Source organism: Notechis scutatus, chromosome 4 (assembly GCF_049901735.1).
Source record: "Notechis scutatus isolate UNSWTSFEM ecotype Mainland chromosome 4, rNotScu1.2, whole genome shotgun sequence".
Lineage (NCBI taxonomy): Eukaryota > Metazoa > Chordata > Lepidosauria > Squamata > Elapidae > Notechis > Notechis scutatus.
The window spans coordinates 22,135,293-22,153,665 of record NC_142012.1 but is presented as its reverse complement, the minus strand read 5'-3'; the positions used below and the strand labels follow the sequence as shown (position 1 = coordinate 22,153,665).

Below are 18,373 nucleotides of genomic sequence, written 5' to 3'. Positions count from 1 at the left end.
GAGCCTGGTTTTGCTGGCAGAGTGCTCGGGCCACCACAGGCGCCCCCAACACAAGCCATGTCAAGCTGGCACTACCCACTCCGGGCCTCCAAGATCAAACCCAACCCTGATGCAGCCCTCAATGAAATCAAGTTTAACACCCCTGTTGTAGGTCATCTAGTCCAACCCCCGCTCCAGCAGGAGACCCTACACTATTTCTGATAGATGGCAGTCCAATCTTTTCTTGAAAGCTTCCAGTGATGAAGCTCCCACAACATCCGAAAGCAGCTTCTGTTCCATGGGTTGATTGCTCTCACTGGCAGAAAACTTCTCCTTATTTCCAGATTGACTCTCTCCTTGCTCCATTTCCATCTGTTGGAAGAAATATCAGTTCCAAGCGGGGGAAAGACCCCGGAAACGTGGAGGTGGGGGCCCAACAGAGGGTATATAACGAAGGGTCTCTCGGCCCCTTGGCCCTTCTTTTCCTTCACCCAACATCCTGAAGCACCTGATGGTCCTTTTCACTGTGACGCTCCAAGCCATGGGGGGGTCCTGTCCATCCTGGAAGCATCTTTCCAAGCAGCCTCCACCTTTCCAGTGTCTTTTCCCCCACTTGGAACTGAATCCCGAAGGATATTTCTTCCAACACATCCATCACCTGGACTACCACACTTTGTATCCCCCCCCCTCCCCCATCTCATTACAACCGCATTTCCATCTGACCCGTTTATGCTGATGCAACCGATTGGGGCCTTCGGGGTCTCTTTCATCCCGCAACCCCAGATTCACGCTTGGCCGTGGTCAGTGGGAGCACCGTGGTTTGATTTAGCGAACCACGATGCTTCCCCTGACCATGGCTAGAGCCTGGTCCATGAACGCAGCCATTGTTTCCAATTTGGCAGCTGACCAAAGAAGCGGAGACACGACCGGGACCCCGGGCTCGTTTTGCAGGGTTTAAACCGAAGGCCTCCTTCAGCCAATCGGCGTCCGCTTTCGCGGTTCTTCGGCCTTCTAAGGCCCGCCTTTTTAACTCTATCCCCAACCGCCGGTTTTTTGTTTTTTAAAGGCAAATAATACGAAATATAGATAGATATACATATATCGCCACTCATTTTTCACGTTTCTCCTTCCTGGAAGAAAAGCGACCGGAATCCATACCGCATGGACTTCTCCTCTAATAATGATTAATTCCATCCCGTTTCTTCCTTTTACAGGAGGTTGGATCCTTTCGCCCTTGGCGACCCACCCACCCCTCTCTGGAATAATGGTTCAGTCCGCCTTGGGAGGAACTTGGTCTTGCCTCGCCAACCGACCAATCGGAAGCGCCCTGGGAGAAAATTTAAATACGGAGGCTCCGTTGGAAAAAGAAAAGACCTTTAGAAGCCAGGCGGCGGGAGGGAAGAAGGGGGCGTTACCGTTTGCGTGAGAGTGCGGCCGCTCATTGCGAGGTGGTTTTAGTTTTATTATTAGTATTATTATGGTTAGATAGGGGTTGCCTTTTTTTTTCTGATTTGCTCTTTCGGGGTCGCCAGTTTTGTAGCTCCGCTTTTCCTCCAGTTCAATGTAGCATTTGTAGTACAGAGCTTATGAAAGTAAGTTAAAGGGAGAGACGGAGAAGGAAGGAACTGACTTTATCTAATGTAGAGAGAAAATAATTAATAATAATAATAATAATAATAATAATTAATAATAATAATAATAATAATAATAATATAGAAGAGAGGAATAATAGGATTCTCCTTTCCAATTTTCCCTTTCATAGTAGGAGCTTATGAAAGTAAGTTAAAGACGGAGAAATAAGGAACTGACTTTATCTAATGTAGAGAGAGGAATAATTAATAATAATAATAATAATAATAATAATAATAATAATAATAATAATAATAATAATAATAATAATAATAATAATAATAATAAATAATAATAATAATAATAATAATAATAATAATAATAATAATAATAATAATAATAATAATAATAATAATAATAATAAATATAGAGAGGGAATAATAGGATTCTCCTTTCCAATTTTCCCTTTCATAGTAGGAGCTTATGAAAATAAGTTAAATGGAGAGACAGAAGGAAGGAACTGACTTTATCTAATCTAATGTATATAAGGAGGGAATAAATCCTACACCCCCATCCTCCTTCCAGGGGTCAGTATAGTGAAATGTTTAATATTAAACTGTGATCTGAATGTCTGTAGGGATTCTCAGTCCTTCAGGTCTTGGTTGTCCCAAAGGTGCTTTTTCAGGAGGTGTTGAGGTAATTCCCCATTAGGAGAATGAGCGCATACAGGGAGACGTATTTGAGAGAAGTGTTGGAATAATACACAGTACACAGATACACTGTAGAGTAAATGTGGGTTTTTACTTCCAGAAAGGTTTAAGCAAAGTCCAAAATAAGCAGTCCAAAGTCATTCACAAGTTGAATCAGTCAGTTTTCAATCCAGTAACAAATTCCAGTGTCAAAAACAGTTCAGTATCAGACTTACATTAAATCCAATAATATCAATTAGAAGAAATGGAGCAAGGGCAATACTTTCCAACAGAAGGAAACAGAGATACTCAACTCAGACACACTCTCTTCTGAGACTAAGACTAAACAACCCAGGTTTCTGGCTCCATCTTATGGCTGTTTGAGAAACCACACCCAATTGCATGGTCTTGCATTCCCTTAAAGATATAGTACTAAAATGTTTATCCTGGTTTATATATTTCTAACCCAAATACCTGTTAGGTGACTCATATTCCTAACAGGAGGCAACTGAACTTTCTGGTTTTTTCTTTTGAAAACGTTTCACTGCTATGATCTGAATGATTAGGATTTGGGTCTGACCTGTCTGTTCTATCTCGTTTTCCTGAAAAGGCTTCTCTGTCTGAAATGCACTCATTATGGAGAAAAATCTATCTGGTTACTAAGAATCAGCATGGACTTGATGGTGCCTAATCAATCTGAAGTGCACCAGAAGAGTCCTAATTTCCATTATTTATTTTATTTATCGAATTTATATTGCTGCCTATTCGCCCATGGCGACTCGAGGCGGTTTACAGAATGTAAAACCATATTTAAAATAAAAAACAATAAAAACTAACAAAAAGAATCAAATAAATTAATAAAGTACAATAGAACAAAACCTGGGGGAAAAAATCACCCCCCAACTCCCACCCCCCTGCCCCGACGACAACAGATCACATGAGCCATTTGGTGGTCTCCATCCCACTCTGGGTTCCCCAGGCCCGCTGGCAGAACCAGGTCTTCAGTGCTTTCCGGAAGAGTATTAGAGTGGGGGCCATTCTAATCTCTAAGAATAATAAATAACAATAATCTTATTCCCATTTATAATTGGGTAAAACTCTACTCTTTCTCATGTTAGTTTACATACCAGCTGAGAGTGTGGTATGCATTTTTGATTTCAGAAACTACAAACCTTGTGTGTGGATGAGATCCACAAACTGTTAACACTCATCAAGGGGCATATTAATTTTTAAGGAAAAGGTTTCTCTTTATTCCTGAAATAATCTAATGACCTGAAAACCCGATTCATTCTTTCAGAGAAAATGAAGATCTTGTTGATGAAAAAGGACAGGTTTCATGGAAAAGTGAAGACTGCACTGTATCACAAATAGATGGAACCAACTCGTTTGTCTTTGGTAAGCTCTTGATAACTCCTGATATGTGTATTTGTGTGGTTTTCAGCATGAGTATATGTAAAGTAATAGGAGAATTTACGAATGGAATGTCTTGATTAATTAAAATGCCATACTAAATGTAGTAACTAACCTTCTTGATCTTTGTTCATTTTATATGTGTATAGCAGATGCATACTGGTGTTTTTTTAGGAGAAGCATTGAATATCATTCTTTGTTTTGGTAATCTGTAATCCAGTCTGTTTTTCTGGTGGCTAAAGATAGCATATATGATGGGAAGATATCACTGTTCTTTCTATGCCCAGAACAGTGACTCTTGTAAATGTATGAATGAATAATAATTCTTTGACTTGTTCAATTGCAGTGCATGCATTGCTACATCTTCTGTAACTAATTGTTCATGTTACATTCAATATTACCTTTCATTTTTACCTCCAAGAAGTAACTGTTTTTTGAATTTATTAGCTCTAAAAACCAGGAGACTATGAATTCTAGATTTGACTAGGGCACAAAAATTGTTTGGGTGTCATTGGCCTTGTCACTTTTTCATAGCCCAATCCATCTCACAGTGTTGTTGAGAAAAGATTAGTAGATAGATAGGATCAGTAGGTTTGCCTACTGAAGACAAAAGAAAGGCGAGACAAAAAGCTAATTTATCAAAAAGATGAGTAATTTTCTCTATTGATGCTTAAGCACCGAAGAGCCTGTCTTGGAATATGGTAGATTTTTACAGAGGCCATCATTTTGGTGATATATTTGTCATTTTTCTCTTTGCTGGGCAACCTAGTTGTCTCTTGAGTTTTGCCAATTAACATCATAACTTGCTATGATTGTTGTTCCATAGTTCTGTTTTCAGTAAATTTTTAAAATTACAAATGAGATTTTCCTGTTTAAGTTTTTATCTCTTTTTCGGATTTTCTGCTCTCTTATTTTTCAGCAGTTCCTTTTCTGGAAATTTTCGTATCTTAATTTTTGTTCTTCTGTCTTTGGTGAATTTTCTTACATCTTCATTTTTCCACAGAAAAATGAATATTGTGCATTTCCAGGTTATACTCAGAATAAAAAACTTTATGTATAACCATTAAATAGGATACTATATGAAGGATAATACTTGTGATTCAGCATAAGCCAAATAACTATACAAATGCTAATACTTATCGTACAGCTCATTCCCAATTGTTGTTCATTATTGGCATGATACATCCTCAAGCAATTGGTTTGACTGTGCAAAGTTGCTTCAGCTTACAAAATACTGGCAGTCATTGATTTACCACAATTGAGCCCAAGGTTTGTTTTTAAGGAAGACAAGTGAGTTTTGCTCCATTTTACGATGTTCCTTGCCACAGTAAATCACTACAGTTGTTAAGTTAGTAACATGGTTAAGTGAATGTGGCTTCCCCATTGACTTTGCTCGTTAGAAGATCACAAAAAGTGATCACATGATCCCAGGACACTGCAACTGTCATAAATATGAGTCAGTTGTCAGGTGTCCAAATTTTTGATCCTGTGGAGATGCTGCAAAGGTAAGTGTGAAAAATGGTCATAAGTTGAGTTTTTCAGTGTCATTGTAACTTCAAATAGTCACTAAATGAATGGTTGTAAATTGAGGAATACCTATACCTTCCTGGTGATTTTTCAGGGACTGGGCACGGTGTCTACAAATTAAACTTTTTGCTTTCTTTTGAAGATCGTGTGTTCCACTCTAACAACAGTACAAAGGAAGTCTACCAAGGTGTGACTGCTTCTATTATCAAGTCGGCAGTTCAAGGATATAATGGTACTTTGAATAATAACCTTTTGTGTATGTTTGTGCATGTGGCTATTAATTTAAAGTAGTCATTCTACTTCTTTTTAGGCACTATTTTTGCTTACGGTCAGATAGCTTCTGGCAAAACGTACACAACATTGGGTACCAAAGATGGGCCAGGTATCCTACCAATGGCAATTGACGATGTTTTTAGTACATTCTGTGGAGTAAGTGATTCTACTGAATGTTTCTATTTCAGCTAACCAATGCTTTTGCCGAAATGGATATGACTGATATTGAAAGTGCAGCTGAGTTCCTAGCCTCTCGTGTCAGCATTTTTCAGGCTGTATGTCATGATTGCCATCCCAGAGGCTACAAGAAAATGAATGGAAGGTTATCAGAGAGTCTCACTCCCTCTGGTTTTCCAGCTCCATGTAAAAATATGCTGGGTTGAAAGCAACTTTCCAGAGCCCGTTGTAGAAGCAGTAAATGTTCTTTTAATTTAACACAACTTATGTATCTTTTAAAGGCGTAATCAGGGAGGCTTCTGTGTAAAGTTCTGGTCAACTGACCCAATCTACAGTGTGCACAGAGGATTACTGTGGAAGAGAAAAGAGGCTGGGGTTATATCAAGGAGGCTGCCAGAGCCAAAAGCAAATCAGAACACTTATTGGGAAGTGTGCTCTTCTGCTCACAAAAAGTTGGGGTCATAGTAGCAATAACAGACTTATATATCACTTCACGATGCTTTACAGCCCTCTCTAAGCTGTTTACAGAGTCAGCATGTTGCCCCCAACAATCTGGGTCCTCATTTTGCCCACCTCGGAAGGATGAAAGGCCGAGTCAACCTTGAGCCTTTTGAGATTTGAACTGCTGGCAGCTGGCAGTCAGTAGAAGTAGCCTGCAGTTCTGCACTCTAACCACTGCGCCATCAAAGCTCATATATAATTAACATATTGGAAGGCTAGATAAAAAAATTTGGAGTTTGCTTTCAGTTGTAACTAGCCATACCTGGAAAATAATTTTGCATGAGTGCCCACAATACAGGTTGTCTTTCACTTACACAACCATAATTGGGACTGAAACTTCTAAGCAAGGCAGTTAAGTGAGCCTCCTATGATTTTGTGATTTTTTTTTCTGCAGTTGGTAAACAAATATAGCTTCCCACATTGATTTTGCTTGTCGGAAGTTGGCTGGGAAAGTCTCAGTGATCATGTGACCTCCATTATAAACTGCCAATTGCCAAACACTGACCATGGAGATGCTGCAATAGTTGTAAGTGGGAGGATGGCCATAAGTCTTTTTTTTTAGTTGCTGTAATTTTGAAAAGTCATAAGTCAGTGACTACCTGTATGCTTTTAAATTCAAAATAACAGCTAAAAGCCTCTTTCACGAAGTTTTTTAGCCGCATAGAAAGAATAATGTTTTAAATTCACTATCTGGGGGAGCACATGCTTGGGACTGTCACAAGTTGAGTTAAAAACCTTTTTGACCACAAAATTCTTATGAAGAAGGTTGTGTTATAAATGTATACATTTGCCTTTCTTTAGCCATGAGTCCTCTAGTGTTAAACTGTCATCATCACTGACATCTAGATGACTTGATGTAATTAGAGGTGTAGCCTAACAAAGAATAAAGCATGGCTAGGAATGCAAATAGGAAAGCTTAGTGATTAATGGCATTAATCTGTGGAACAAGTTGTCTTCAGAAGTATTGGCGAATGTAATATCTCATAATTTTTAGATTCCAGACAGGGAATTCCTGCTCCGTGTATCATACATGGAAATTCATAATGAAACTATACAAGACTTGCTATGGAGTAACATTAGGAAAAAGAAGTCCTTGGTAGTTCGTGAAGACATCAATGTAAGTACATGAGGCTGGACACCCCTAGTGCTGCTCTCCAGCAAGACTATTGCAGGCACTGCCTCGCTAGTCTCAATTACTCTGGGTTGTTCCCAGACTGGCTAGGTTTTTCTGAAGGTTTTATTCATGGTTAAGTCAGAGTCAACCATTGAGCCCAGTTATGTATGCAAGTACAAGGCACAATATTCACAACTGATAAAGAATATTGATTGGTATAATAATCAACTGTTTCATTCTCTTCTGGAGAACAATCTATGTTGAAGATCTGAATGAAGAAGTAGTGGTTTCTCCAGAACAGGTTATGAGCTGGCTGAAGAAAGGAGAAAGTAAGATTTACTGCCTAAAGTTTAAATGAGCATTATATGCAAATCTCAGATTTCTAGATCTGTTAAAAGTCAGGCCTCTGTACCTGTAAATGAATACATACTGTCTTCAATACACTTTTCTTTAGTGTCTCCTCCCTGCAGATAGATACTCTCCCATACATAACCTGTGTTTCTTGTCCACCTGGGCAACATGCTCATGTATGCTCACGTATACACTTATAGCACTTAGATTTATATATCACCCCATAGTGCTTTAGAGCCCTCTCTGAGTGGTTTACAACGTCAGCATATTGCCTCCCACAATCTGGGTCCTCATTTTACCAACCTCGGAAAGATGGAAGGCTGAGTGAACCTTGAGCCTGTCAGGATCGAATTCCAGAGTGTGGTCAGAGTTTGCCTGCAATACTGCATTCTAACAACTGCACCATTAGGGCTCTTATATAACTTACTTTCTCCGTTCCTCAGGCACACATGCAAACATGTGCATGGAATGAAACCACTATGCTGAATTAGCCATTGGTGGTATAGTACATTTTAGCCCTTTCCTTGAAAATAAAAGATGAAGAACTTGCTATGTTGCTACCGTTGTAGTGGGAGTGTGATGATCTTCTGTTGTTTGGGGGGGAAATAAAGGGCTGCTGTAAGAGTTTCCAGAAAAGAAGTGCAAAGTTGGTGTAGTTGGTTCTTTTATTTCTAACAAAATAACAAGAGTTGGAAGGGAAGTTGGAGGTTGTGTAGGAGTTCAGTGAATATGGGATGTGGGGAAAGGGAGTCAGGTGCATTTGTAGGCACCATCTGCTGAGGTCTATTTTATGGGAAACGAGAATAAGTCAGAAGAGAAAATCCAGTTTTAAGAACAATCTGTATCTAATGTTTCTTTTAAACAGAAAACAGGCATTACGGTGAGACAAAAAAGAATGAAAGAAGCAGCCCTTCTCATACGATTTTTTGAATGGTAAGTGATTGCTAATTTTTGTGTTCCTGCCTTCATTTAGTTCATGCCACAGCATTCAGCAGCATCTGCTATGCAGTTAAGCACATTATACAAAATATTGAATGGCACATATCTTCCAAGTAAATAAACCTGGGCTGAAAACCATATACGTAGACTGAGGCACTTTAGTTCTTAGTGACTCCTGTAGGACGAATAAGGCCATAGGTCTGATGAAGAAAATCCTGACCTCAAAGCTTTGGAATTTATAATGATAAATATAATACTCCCTTGGTGATTTTGAGGAGCATGTTCTTTATTTTTATTTGGCCAAACCATAAATCCTGTTTCCAGACAAATGGCTGCTCAATTTTGCTTGAAAACTATATTGACAGAACACCCTTAATTCTAGGAAGCAGACTTGACTGATAGCTCTCAAGATCAGGAAGTTATTTTGAGTTTGGTTCTCTCTGTGTAAAGCTTTCATCCATTGGTTCTTGTCCTACCACTCTGAAGAATCAATCCACATTCCTGCTGATAGTATTTCTATCATATATCCCCTTAGCCACCTTCTTCACACTTTGAATTGGGCTTTATATTCTAACAATAGATAATAAATAAACTGATAAATAAAATAATCCCTGATGGGGAAGCATATACTAGCATGTTTGTGCAAGGGAAACCTTTACCTATACAAATAGCTTCATCCAGTTGTGTTGGGGAGGACTGAACTCTGGGACAACACAGTTTTTGTTTCAGGCTAGGCAAAGTTGGATACTATCCCTCAAGGTAGGGGAAATTAACCCTGTACACACATTGCAGTAAAATTAATGTGATGTGTGGTTTCATTTTGATTTTTGTCTAGCTCTGTTCTCTAATGTATAAAGGTGTTGTTAAATCTGGTTCATGATATTACTTTTTTTTAAAAAGATCATTGAAAGTAAAGAAAAGCATACTTCTGGCTCAAGCTACGAAGGAGCTGTAATGGTTTCTCATTTGGTGAGTTATTTGTATGATGGAACAGGGGTTATAATAAGTGGGATATGATAGTACGCTGATGTAACTTTATAAACATTAAGTAACAGTTATGTTTTGATTTATACTCAGACAGGGTAGGCTAATAAATTTCTAAAATTCATCCTATCAAATTGTTTATATTTTTTTTAAAAAAGTGACAGGAATTTCATGTAAGACAAGGCTGAAGCTGCTGCACAAAGCTGCCACAAAGATGATGGCTTAGAAACAGGGTGTGGAAAAAAGCTGGAAAAAGCTCCCTCAGGGAACCAAGTTGTTAAGGAAACAAAGGAATTTTTTTTTTACTTGAATCAGACAAAAGAAATTGGGCCTCACATGGGAAACCCCTCCCCAAGTCCCACCAACAGCTACCAGAAGAAAGCAAGGACTTTGGGGATAAAGGGTCCTTGAAGTCCACCCACTCTTTTTTGTCTTTGGATCCAGACTTGGTGACTTCCGTCCCTCTGGCTGATGACTGCCAGCCTAGTTGAGGATGTGGTTAAGTGTGGATGAAGGGTGAACAGCAAATATATATGTTGTAGCCGGTAAAGTCCGCTAATATTTCAAATTCAGTGGGTCTTTGTCTATTCCAAAGAACCGTTTGTTCCTCAGTGTTCGCTAAAAGGTGATATTTTCCAGGGCTGTGAGTAAGTGACCATAAGCTGAACTTGGGAGCACGTGTGTAACACATTCTGTCTCAATTTTTCAGAATTTTGTAGATCTGGCAGGAAGTGAAAGAGCCAGCCAAACAGGGGCTGAAGGTATGTCTTTACTCCTCAATGAGATTTTCGGTAAATTCTATAGTAACTTGTTCCTAACTTATTGCCTTAAGTCGACTACATTCACATCCTCCCGTCTTCAAAGGCCCACCTCATAAATTAGGGTTTCTCCCTTTATCTTCTCCACACTCTCTAAAGTAAAAAGATTCTTCCAGGGAAACTCCTGCTTTGAATTACAAGTAGTCCCCGACTTAAAACAATTCATTTAGTGCCATTCAAAGTTACAACAGCACTGAAAAAAGTGACTTGTGACCATTTTTTACTTACGACCATTGCAGCATCCCCATGTTGACCTAATCAAAATTCAGACACTTGGCAACTGTCTCATATTTATGACGGTTGCTGTGTCCTGGGGTCACGTGATCCCCTTTTGTGACCTTCTGACAAGCAAAGTCAATGGGGAAGACAGATTCACTTGAGAACCATGTTACTAACTTAACTGCAGCGATTCACATAACAACTGTGACAAGCAAGGTTGTAAAATGGAAACATTCACTTAAGCAAATTCCTCACTTAGTATCAGAAATTGTCGTAAGTCACGGATTACTTGTAAATGTAGTCATGTGGGAATAGAGGGATAACACATAATTGTCCATTCCTAAATGAACGGCTCTTAATAAAGTGCTCATACTGATCACTAGGAACTTTGATGTTATATCTGCATCAAGTTAAATAGCCATTGTTTCCTAGAAATGTAAGAATAAAATCACAGCACAGCTATCTTTAATCTGTGTTAGAGTGTGTTCTCACTTCTGTAATTATTAACGGTTAGATATCCTAAAACTATTAATGTCCTCCTATCAGAATAGACAAGTTTAAAAGGAAACTAGACAAATTCATGGGGTGTAGGGTCTGTCAAGGATTTCCAGTTGTGGTGGCTGTCTCATCTTTATTGTTGAGATCCATATTTCCCAATTCCAGTTGTTGAAGAATCTGAATGGAGAATCACATTCACCCATACCTAGGCTTTAAAAAGGATCCATCTGGTTACTTGTCTTTTTTTTAATGCTGGGCTGTATATTTGATTCAGTATAACTTTTCCTATGGCCTTAAAATGAGCACTGATTTATGATGCCTTAAATCCATCCAGCAACAACTGAAATGGTGCTTTTTATGTATGTGCTTAGGGATTCATCTGAAAGAAGGTGGTAATATTAACAGGAGCCAATTCATCTTGGGCCAAGTCATCAAGAAACTTTGTGATGATCAGTCTGGGTAAGAAAAAAAATATTCCTGTTTCAATTAGAGCAGCAAAAGGTTGATGAGGTCTGAATCTCCCTTTTCCCAACTTCATATTTTGACATGCGTCTTTTCACATTTTTTCATCTAGATAGTTTCATTTTTCAACTGATTAGTGTTCTCAGTTCATCTAAAGATAATGAGTTGGCTATTGAAGCCATTTTCCCTCAGCCACATCCATAATATTTTATTCTTCTTTCTCTTATCCCTTTGCACCAGAGGCTTTAACAACTACCGGGATAGTAAACTCACAAGAATTCTGCACAACTCCTTGGGTGGAAATGCCAAGACTCTGATCATTTGTACAATTACACCAGCATCTTTGGGAGAAAATCTTGACACGCTCCAGGTAATTTTTAAACGTTCTTGTCAAAAAAAATTTTTGGGTATGGATAAGCACAAGCAGAAAGGTGCAAATGGCAGTTATCACTTCAAAACTATATACCATAGTTACTCTTCATATGATATTATATATATATATATATTCTCTCCAACTATTGTGCTATGTGGAAAAAGTGAGTATATTCTACTTTTATTTTGTTGTTTTGTTGTAGTTTTGTTTATCTTCCAACATTGGCCTCACTACACGTCATTTTCGAAAGCTTCTAGAATTGTATTGCTACTTATAGATAGATAGCTAAAGAGTATCATTGTTCTGTGTACAGGATTTGTTCATACATAGACCTAAAATTAAGAGTGGTAGGAATTTGTGGCCTTCCAGGTGCCAGTCTATGAATTGGCCTAATGTACTATTAGACTAATTGGCTGACTGATTCTGTCTTGGAATCTTGCATAGTAGCTCATCAAGGGGCAGAAGTAGCCCCCCATGGTTTTACATACTTCTCAATTTTGTTTACACAAAATGCTAATGGGGGGGGGGAAACACTTCATAAAGAAAGAAATATACATTAGAGCAGAAATATCCAGTAAGAATAGCATGTTTTCAGTTTATGAATGTAATCAAGATTTTTAAAAATTATACTGATTTTTATTATATTACTGGCCTTCTCTACATATTTTGTCTCTTCTAGTTTGCCAGTACGGCCAAAAAAAATGAAGAATACCCCGAAAGTCAATGAAGTTCTTAATGATGATGCTCTTCTAAAGCGATACTGTAATGAAATAGAAGATTTGGAACGCCAACTGGAAGAAGTAAGTTGCCTAATCTAAATGGATTGGATCGGTCGTTTTCCAGGCCAACAGGCCAAATCCATCAGTTAGCATGCCCCTTGAAAGCGTCCCTGTTCTAAAAACTCATTAATTGTCCAGTTTCTTGAATGATGCATGTCACAAACTTTCAGACTCTGAACTTCATTTTCTTCCAAGAGAATAAATGACTCGTTATGTATGTTTAGATGCTACCTACGTTTCAGTTGAATATGGCAAAAGTATTAGGACAAATAGAAAAACTGAGGGGAAAAATGCATCTAGCGATAGGAGCAGGAGTAGAGTCTGAACAGAAATTTTAAGAACCAGTGAAGAAGCTGGACAATTACTTAATAGAACTCCACAACTTATGGACTCCTGACAATCACAAGGGAAAGGGAGAAGCTTCTTATTATATGTTAGTAATCTGTAGCTAGCTCTTTTTATTTCTCCTCTGGTGACTTTAATAATTTTATTTTTTAAAGTCACTAGTAAATTTTCCTCTTTGTTGGGGATACTGGGAAGCAGGAAAGTGTTGATCCACTGAACCTTTGCTTGACTTAGAAAGTGATTTCTATGATCTCCAGCTGAAGAAGTCAAAAATATTCTCTTCTTCCTTGGACATCCTACCATAGATAATGTTTCCTGGGCTACCTTTTCACAGACCATATGATTGCAGCCTTAAGTTACACCCTGTAATGCAAATGTAAATGTTCAAATTCTTCCTATTTATTTCCTTGCAGAACCAAAATTTCCATTTGATAAGCAGCCTTGGTATCTTCTGCTTTAGGTTTCGTCACATTCTCCTACCAAAGATCAGTTAGCACAACTCTTGGAAGAGAAGAATTCTGTTCAGAAGGAGCAGCAAGACAGGATAAGAGCGCTGACAGAAATGTTGGTGACCGCATCCTCTTTTTTGCAAGAGCGGGAGCTAAAGGTAAGTATGAAGATTAAATATGACATAAAATTAGAAAATATTGTTTGTTTTGGAATTGTTAGGCGTGGGAGGATGGGGAAAGTTTATGTAAACATAAAGACACACACACACACACACACACACACACACACACATTTTCTTAGCCTTTCAGAAGTCCATTAAGATTTAGTTTTTTATTCAGACACTACTAGAATGTAGTGAGTATGTCTGGAGTAAGTTGTTAGGCATCGCAAGGGTTGATAAAGAAGCCAGGTTTTGTTTAGATTTTAGTAGTAATGGCTTTTATTCTTGTGATGATATAAGAAATATGATAAATCTCAAAACAAATAGCATGTCTTAAGTTCTAGATTTTTTAAATTTTAAAAATCCCACCAATGTAAGTTCAGGGTAAATAAAAAATTGATACATAAAACATGAGATATATTTTAAGGCACTGTTGATTTACACCAGGCGTGTCAAACTCGATTTCATTGAGGGCCAGATCAGGGTTGTTTTTGACCTTGGGGGTGGGGAGCGTTTTTGCTTTTAGTTTGTTTTGCTAGCCCTTTGCCAGCCAAATGGAGCTCGGGGGAGCTGTGCGCTGCCTCCTACAGTCTTCTGCCAATGAAAATGGAGCATAGCCCCCCCCCCGCCAGCTCCATTTTCGCTGGCAGAGGCACCATGGGCTGGTTCTTCACTGTTTCCAGGGCAACCAGATCTAAGCACCCCGCGGACCTTGAGTTTGGCACCCCTGATTTAGACACCGAAATAGAAAAAAAATAGGAAACCTTCTTTCTCGTCTTAGTGATAGCCTGAGTAGTTGCAGTTGTATGAAATTGTATTTTTGATGGTTCTGCAACTGTTTGAGAAAATAGTAAAAACTCTTAAATCAAGCTCCTATCTTCATATAAACAGTCTTCCGTTGACAATGCTTATTTGTCAGAACTCTTATCTATGTTTCTCAAGCTTATACTAATAGCATATATCACAAAACTTAAGCATTGCTTGTCAGGCTGCTCTAAATTAAGACCAGTGGGTCATAATGTCAGGTGCTGTTTACATTTACATGCTCTACACCTTCCCTGCCAAAGACTTTTCGAAATCAACATTGCCAATATTTTTCCCACTATAACGGTTTCTGCTAGAGTTCCTGACTCTACAGAGAACAAATTTGAACTCATTGTATTTATAACAGGTATAATGTACCTATTATATCAAGTCCTTTCTCAGATAGGTACAGGTGTATTAAGATTTCACATCTCAAAATTCCTCAACCTGCCTGCTGGCCAAGAAATTCCCACCATGTTTGAAATGTGGGAAAGCTTGGCCAACATATTGTTTACGTGTATGTTTATTTTTATTTTATTCTTAATTTAAGGCTAAAAAGAAGAGGCGTGTGACCTGGGCCCCTGGGGCTGTAAGCCAAGATGGGGGAATGCCTTTCTTAGAAGATTTTCCTAGTAGACCTAAACGCTTTAAAACTTCTCCATCTTGTGTCACAGAGATGGAAGAATGTAAGTTCTTTTCCTAAGAAAATTTATTTATTTAATGTTATTATTTGTCAATTGCTTACAAGATAATAGGTATAAGTAAAAACATAGTTATGAATACATGGATACATATAAGAAAAATTAAAATATATATAAAAGAAACAATAGGACAGGGACTGTAGGCACGTTGGTGTGCTTATGCACGCCCCCTGTTTTTTGTTTTTTTTAATTTCATTTTCATTTGACTCCATAGAATTTCCATTTCCATTTAATTTTATATACTTTGGGTTGGGGGTGTTTTTAATTCTTAGCTGTCTCCTCGGAATTCTCAGAATATGATGATCAATGCATGACAGCCAGTATTATAATGCCTGAGGAAGAATGGATCCCAGGATCTGAAAGAAACTTTGTAAGTATTACGGGCTGATGGGGAAAAAAAAACCAAGCGGAATTTGCCAAGAGGGTTAGATATATTGATGAACCAATTTTTCCCAAGCAGTGGGCAAACATGCTTCAGTGGTGTGTAGAATTGCACATTAAGGGAAAATACAGTTTGTTGAAAACTCTTCCCCGATGCCTCTGTTTCATGCCAGCAGTGTCTTAATCTGCCTGTAAAGGAAGAAAGGCAACAGGTTCTCTTTGCTTATTATCTTTATTCCTAACTAGATCTATATTAATATAAATCCAATAAAATAAATGCTATTTGCACATTATTATGTGTAAAAAAAGAGAACTTTTCTTGAAGCTGGGAACATAATTTGGTGATGAAGCAGAATGGTCTGAGGCAACAATCCCTTGTTACTCCATTACATTTGATATTTTGCGAAGTAGAAGAATGTTGTTGCCTACTGAATTTTTTTTTTTTTTTTTTAGACTTCTAAAGACTTTACCGAGTCATTTCAGCTTCGCCAAAGGCTCGTGGAAGAAAGGGTGAGTCATTTTTGTAGGTTGGGGGGGGGGGGAGGGGGGGGGGGGGGGGGAGGAAAGTATATATAGAGGGAGGGGGGGGGAGGGAAAAAAAGGGAGGAGAGGGGAGGGGGGGGGGGGGGGGGGGGGGGGGGGGGGGGGGGGGGGGGGGGGGGGGGGGGGGGGGGGGGGGGGGGGGGGGGGGGGGGGGGGGGGGGGAGGGGGGGGGGGGGGGGGGGGGGGGGGGGGGGGGGGGGGGGGGGGGGGGGGGGGGGGGAGGGGGGGGGGGGGGGGGAAGGAGGAGGGGGGGGGGGGGGGAGGGGGGGGGGGGAGGGTAGGAAGGGGAAGAAAAAAAAAAAAAAGGGAAAATAAAAAAGGAAAATAAAGAGAGATATTTATAAGAGTATTAAAAAGTGAGAAAAAAAAAAAAAAAGAAAAAAAAAAAAAGGGGGGGAAGGGGAGGAGGAGAAAAAGAAAAAAAGAAAAAAAAAAATAAAAAAATAAAGTAAAAAAAAAAAAATAAATTACCTTTTTTTTCCTTCCTCCCCTTTTTTTTTTTGGGGGTTTGGGTTTTTGGTGGGGGGGGTTTTGTTGGTGGGGGGGGGAGGGGGGGTAAGTTTGGTGGGGGGGGGGGAGGGGGGTTGTGTGGGGGGGGGGGAGGGGGGGGGGGGGGGGGGGGGGGGGGGGGGGGGGGGGGGGGGGGGGGGGTGGGGGGGGGGGGGGGGGGGGGGGGGGGAACCAAAAAAGGGGGGGGGGTGAAGAATCTAAAACCAAAGAAAGACAGTGCTGGATAGGAAATCTGGGGGTGAAAGTGTTATTTGGAGCAGCCAGCTTTGGGAGTTGAAGTCCGCCAGGCTTAAAGTTTGCAAAGTTGGAGACCCCTGAGCTGGAGGACATAAATTAAGGCAAAGTGTTTGAGGCTCATGGCACTATAACCTTGCTCTGCATCTTACTCAAGGATTATCTGGGAATTTGCATTTTCTCCCTCCCAATTTGCACTATGAAAGGAAGACTGGACATAAATGTACTAATTTTAATGGAATATAAATGACTGAACTAGAATTAAACTTCTTGGGACCAACCATGAAATATGAATCTTGCAACCGAGACATTCTACTTTGAAAGACTGAGAAGTAATAAGAAGTACTGGATTTATACATTTTACAAAGCTCAGCTTTGCTTTTGACCAAATGCACATAATACATTAAGCCATGGTTCCACAACCAACCACAATGATTATGTTTGAGATGAGCCAAAACATTTCTTATTTAATTTTGGCTTAGTGTTACATATCAACCAAATCATTATTGCACAGTGCCATATACAAACCTAGCCACTCTGGTACAGAGGTTGAAATTTTGTTTCCTAGAATTTTTCTCCATTTTAAGATATGCAAAAACAGTATTTCCTGCAGTAACAAAATTGCTTGGTTCTAACAGAATCTTTTAATGCTGCTTATCTTTCTTATGGTGATGGCAAGTAAACTAAACTGAAGGGTGCTTCATAACTGCTTTGCTATTTGCTTCACTTGCTCCACAGATGCAACTAATGCATGAAATTACCAACTTAAAGGCTATAATTTCAAATGCAGAAATATACAATCAAGACCTTCAGGTGAGCTGGTGGTTGCTTGGCTTCCCTATTTAAAAAAATGGAATGGCGATATGAATGGGGACGATTCCTTTGTATTTAGTATAGCATATATTGAATGTGTTTGAGATGCACCTTTTTTGTTTGTTTTATAGCAAGAAATAAACTCGAAAGACATGCAGTGCAAGGAACAAGAGGAAAGAATCACCGCATTGGAAGAGCACAATAAAAAACTTGAAAGACTTGTAGAAGAGTTAAAAAAAGACAAAAATGATACAACCATTTTAGTAGTAAGTATGAATCTTCTTAATTAATGGTGTATTTATTAAGTGAACCATGAAAAGCATATTTTTGTGTATTTGATTCCTTTGTTACTAGTTGAAGTTCTTATGAATAACTACATAGAATGGTAGTTACTTCCCTGTCTTTTGTAGTCTATCATGTAGAGCAGGGGTGTCAAACTCGCAGCCCGTGGGCCAGAAGCATCACGCACTGGCCACCCCCATCCCAGGTTTAGCAAAGGGGGAAAAAGTCATGATACGTCACGTGACGACAAAGTGACGCCGCAAGTTTGACACACCTGAAGTAAATTGATCAAGTTTTCTGGGCAAAGCAAACAATTTTGTAGAAGTTGCAAAAGTTACACAAGTTGTTAATAAGAGTTCTTGCCAGTTGATGTAGTTTCACAATTTCCAGTGAGTGATTGGAGAATAAGTGATATTTCCATGTGGCTAAACGTGCATCACTGTCCAAAGTTTTGGTTTGCTACATGGATAGAGAGAGATGCAAATTCT

At 39.2% G+C, this 18,373-nt stretch overlaps 1 protein-coding gene across 1 annotated transcript in view; it reads left to right on the top strand.

Annotated features, from left to right (window-relative positions):
- The first annotated feature begins 817 nt into the window (after positions 1 to 817).
- The window catches only part of CENPE (centromere protein E), a 57,028-nt gene continuing 39,472 nt past the window's right edge, over positions 818 to 18,373 (top strand). The window contains 20 exon segments of the mRNA XM_087962598.1: positions 818 to 931; positions 1,360 to 1,427; positions 3,535 to 3,632; positions 5,317 to 5,406; positions 5,485 to 5,603; positions 7,120 to 7,242; positions 7,487 to 7,568; positions 8,456 to 8,523; positions 9,430 to 9,498; positions 10,223 to 10,274; positions 11,420 to 11,507; positions 11,751 to 11,880; positions 12,563 to 12,577; positions 12,579 to 12,683; positions 13,468 to 13,614; positions 14,972 to 15,107; positions 15,395 to 15,492; positions 15,957 to 16,026; positions 17,485 to 17,603; positions 17,735 to 17,869. Coding sequence (XP_087818724.1) covers positions 818 to 931; positions 1,360 to 1,427; positions 3,535 to 3,632; positions 5,317 to 5,406; positions 5,485 to 5,603; positions 7,120 to 7,242; positions 7,487 to 7,568; positions 8,456 to 8,523; positions 9,430 to 9,498; positions 10,223 to 10,274; positions 11,420 to 11,507; positions 11,751 to 11,880; positions 12,563 to 12,577; positions 12,579 to 12,683; positions 13,468 to 13,614; positions 14,972 to 15,107; positions 15,395 to 15,492; positions 15,957 to 16,026; positions 17,485 to 17,603; positions 17,735 to 17,869 — 1,926 coding nt within the window.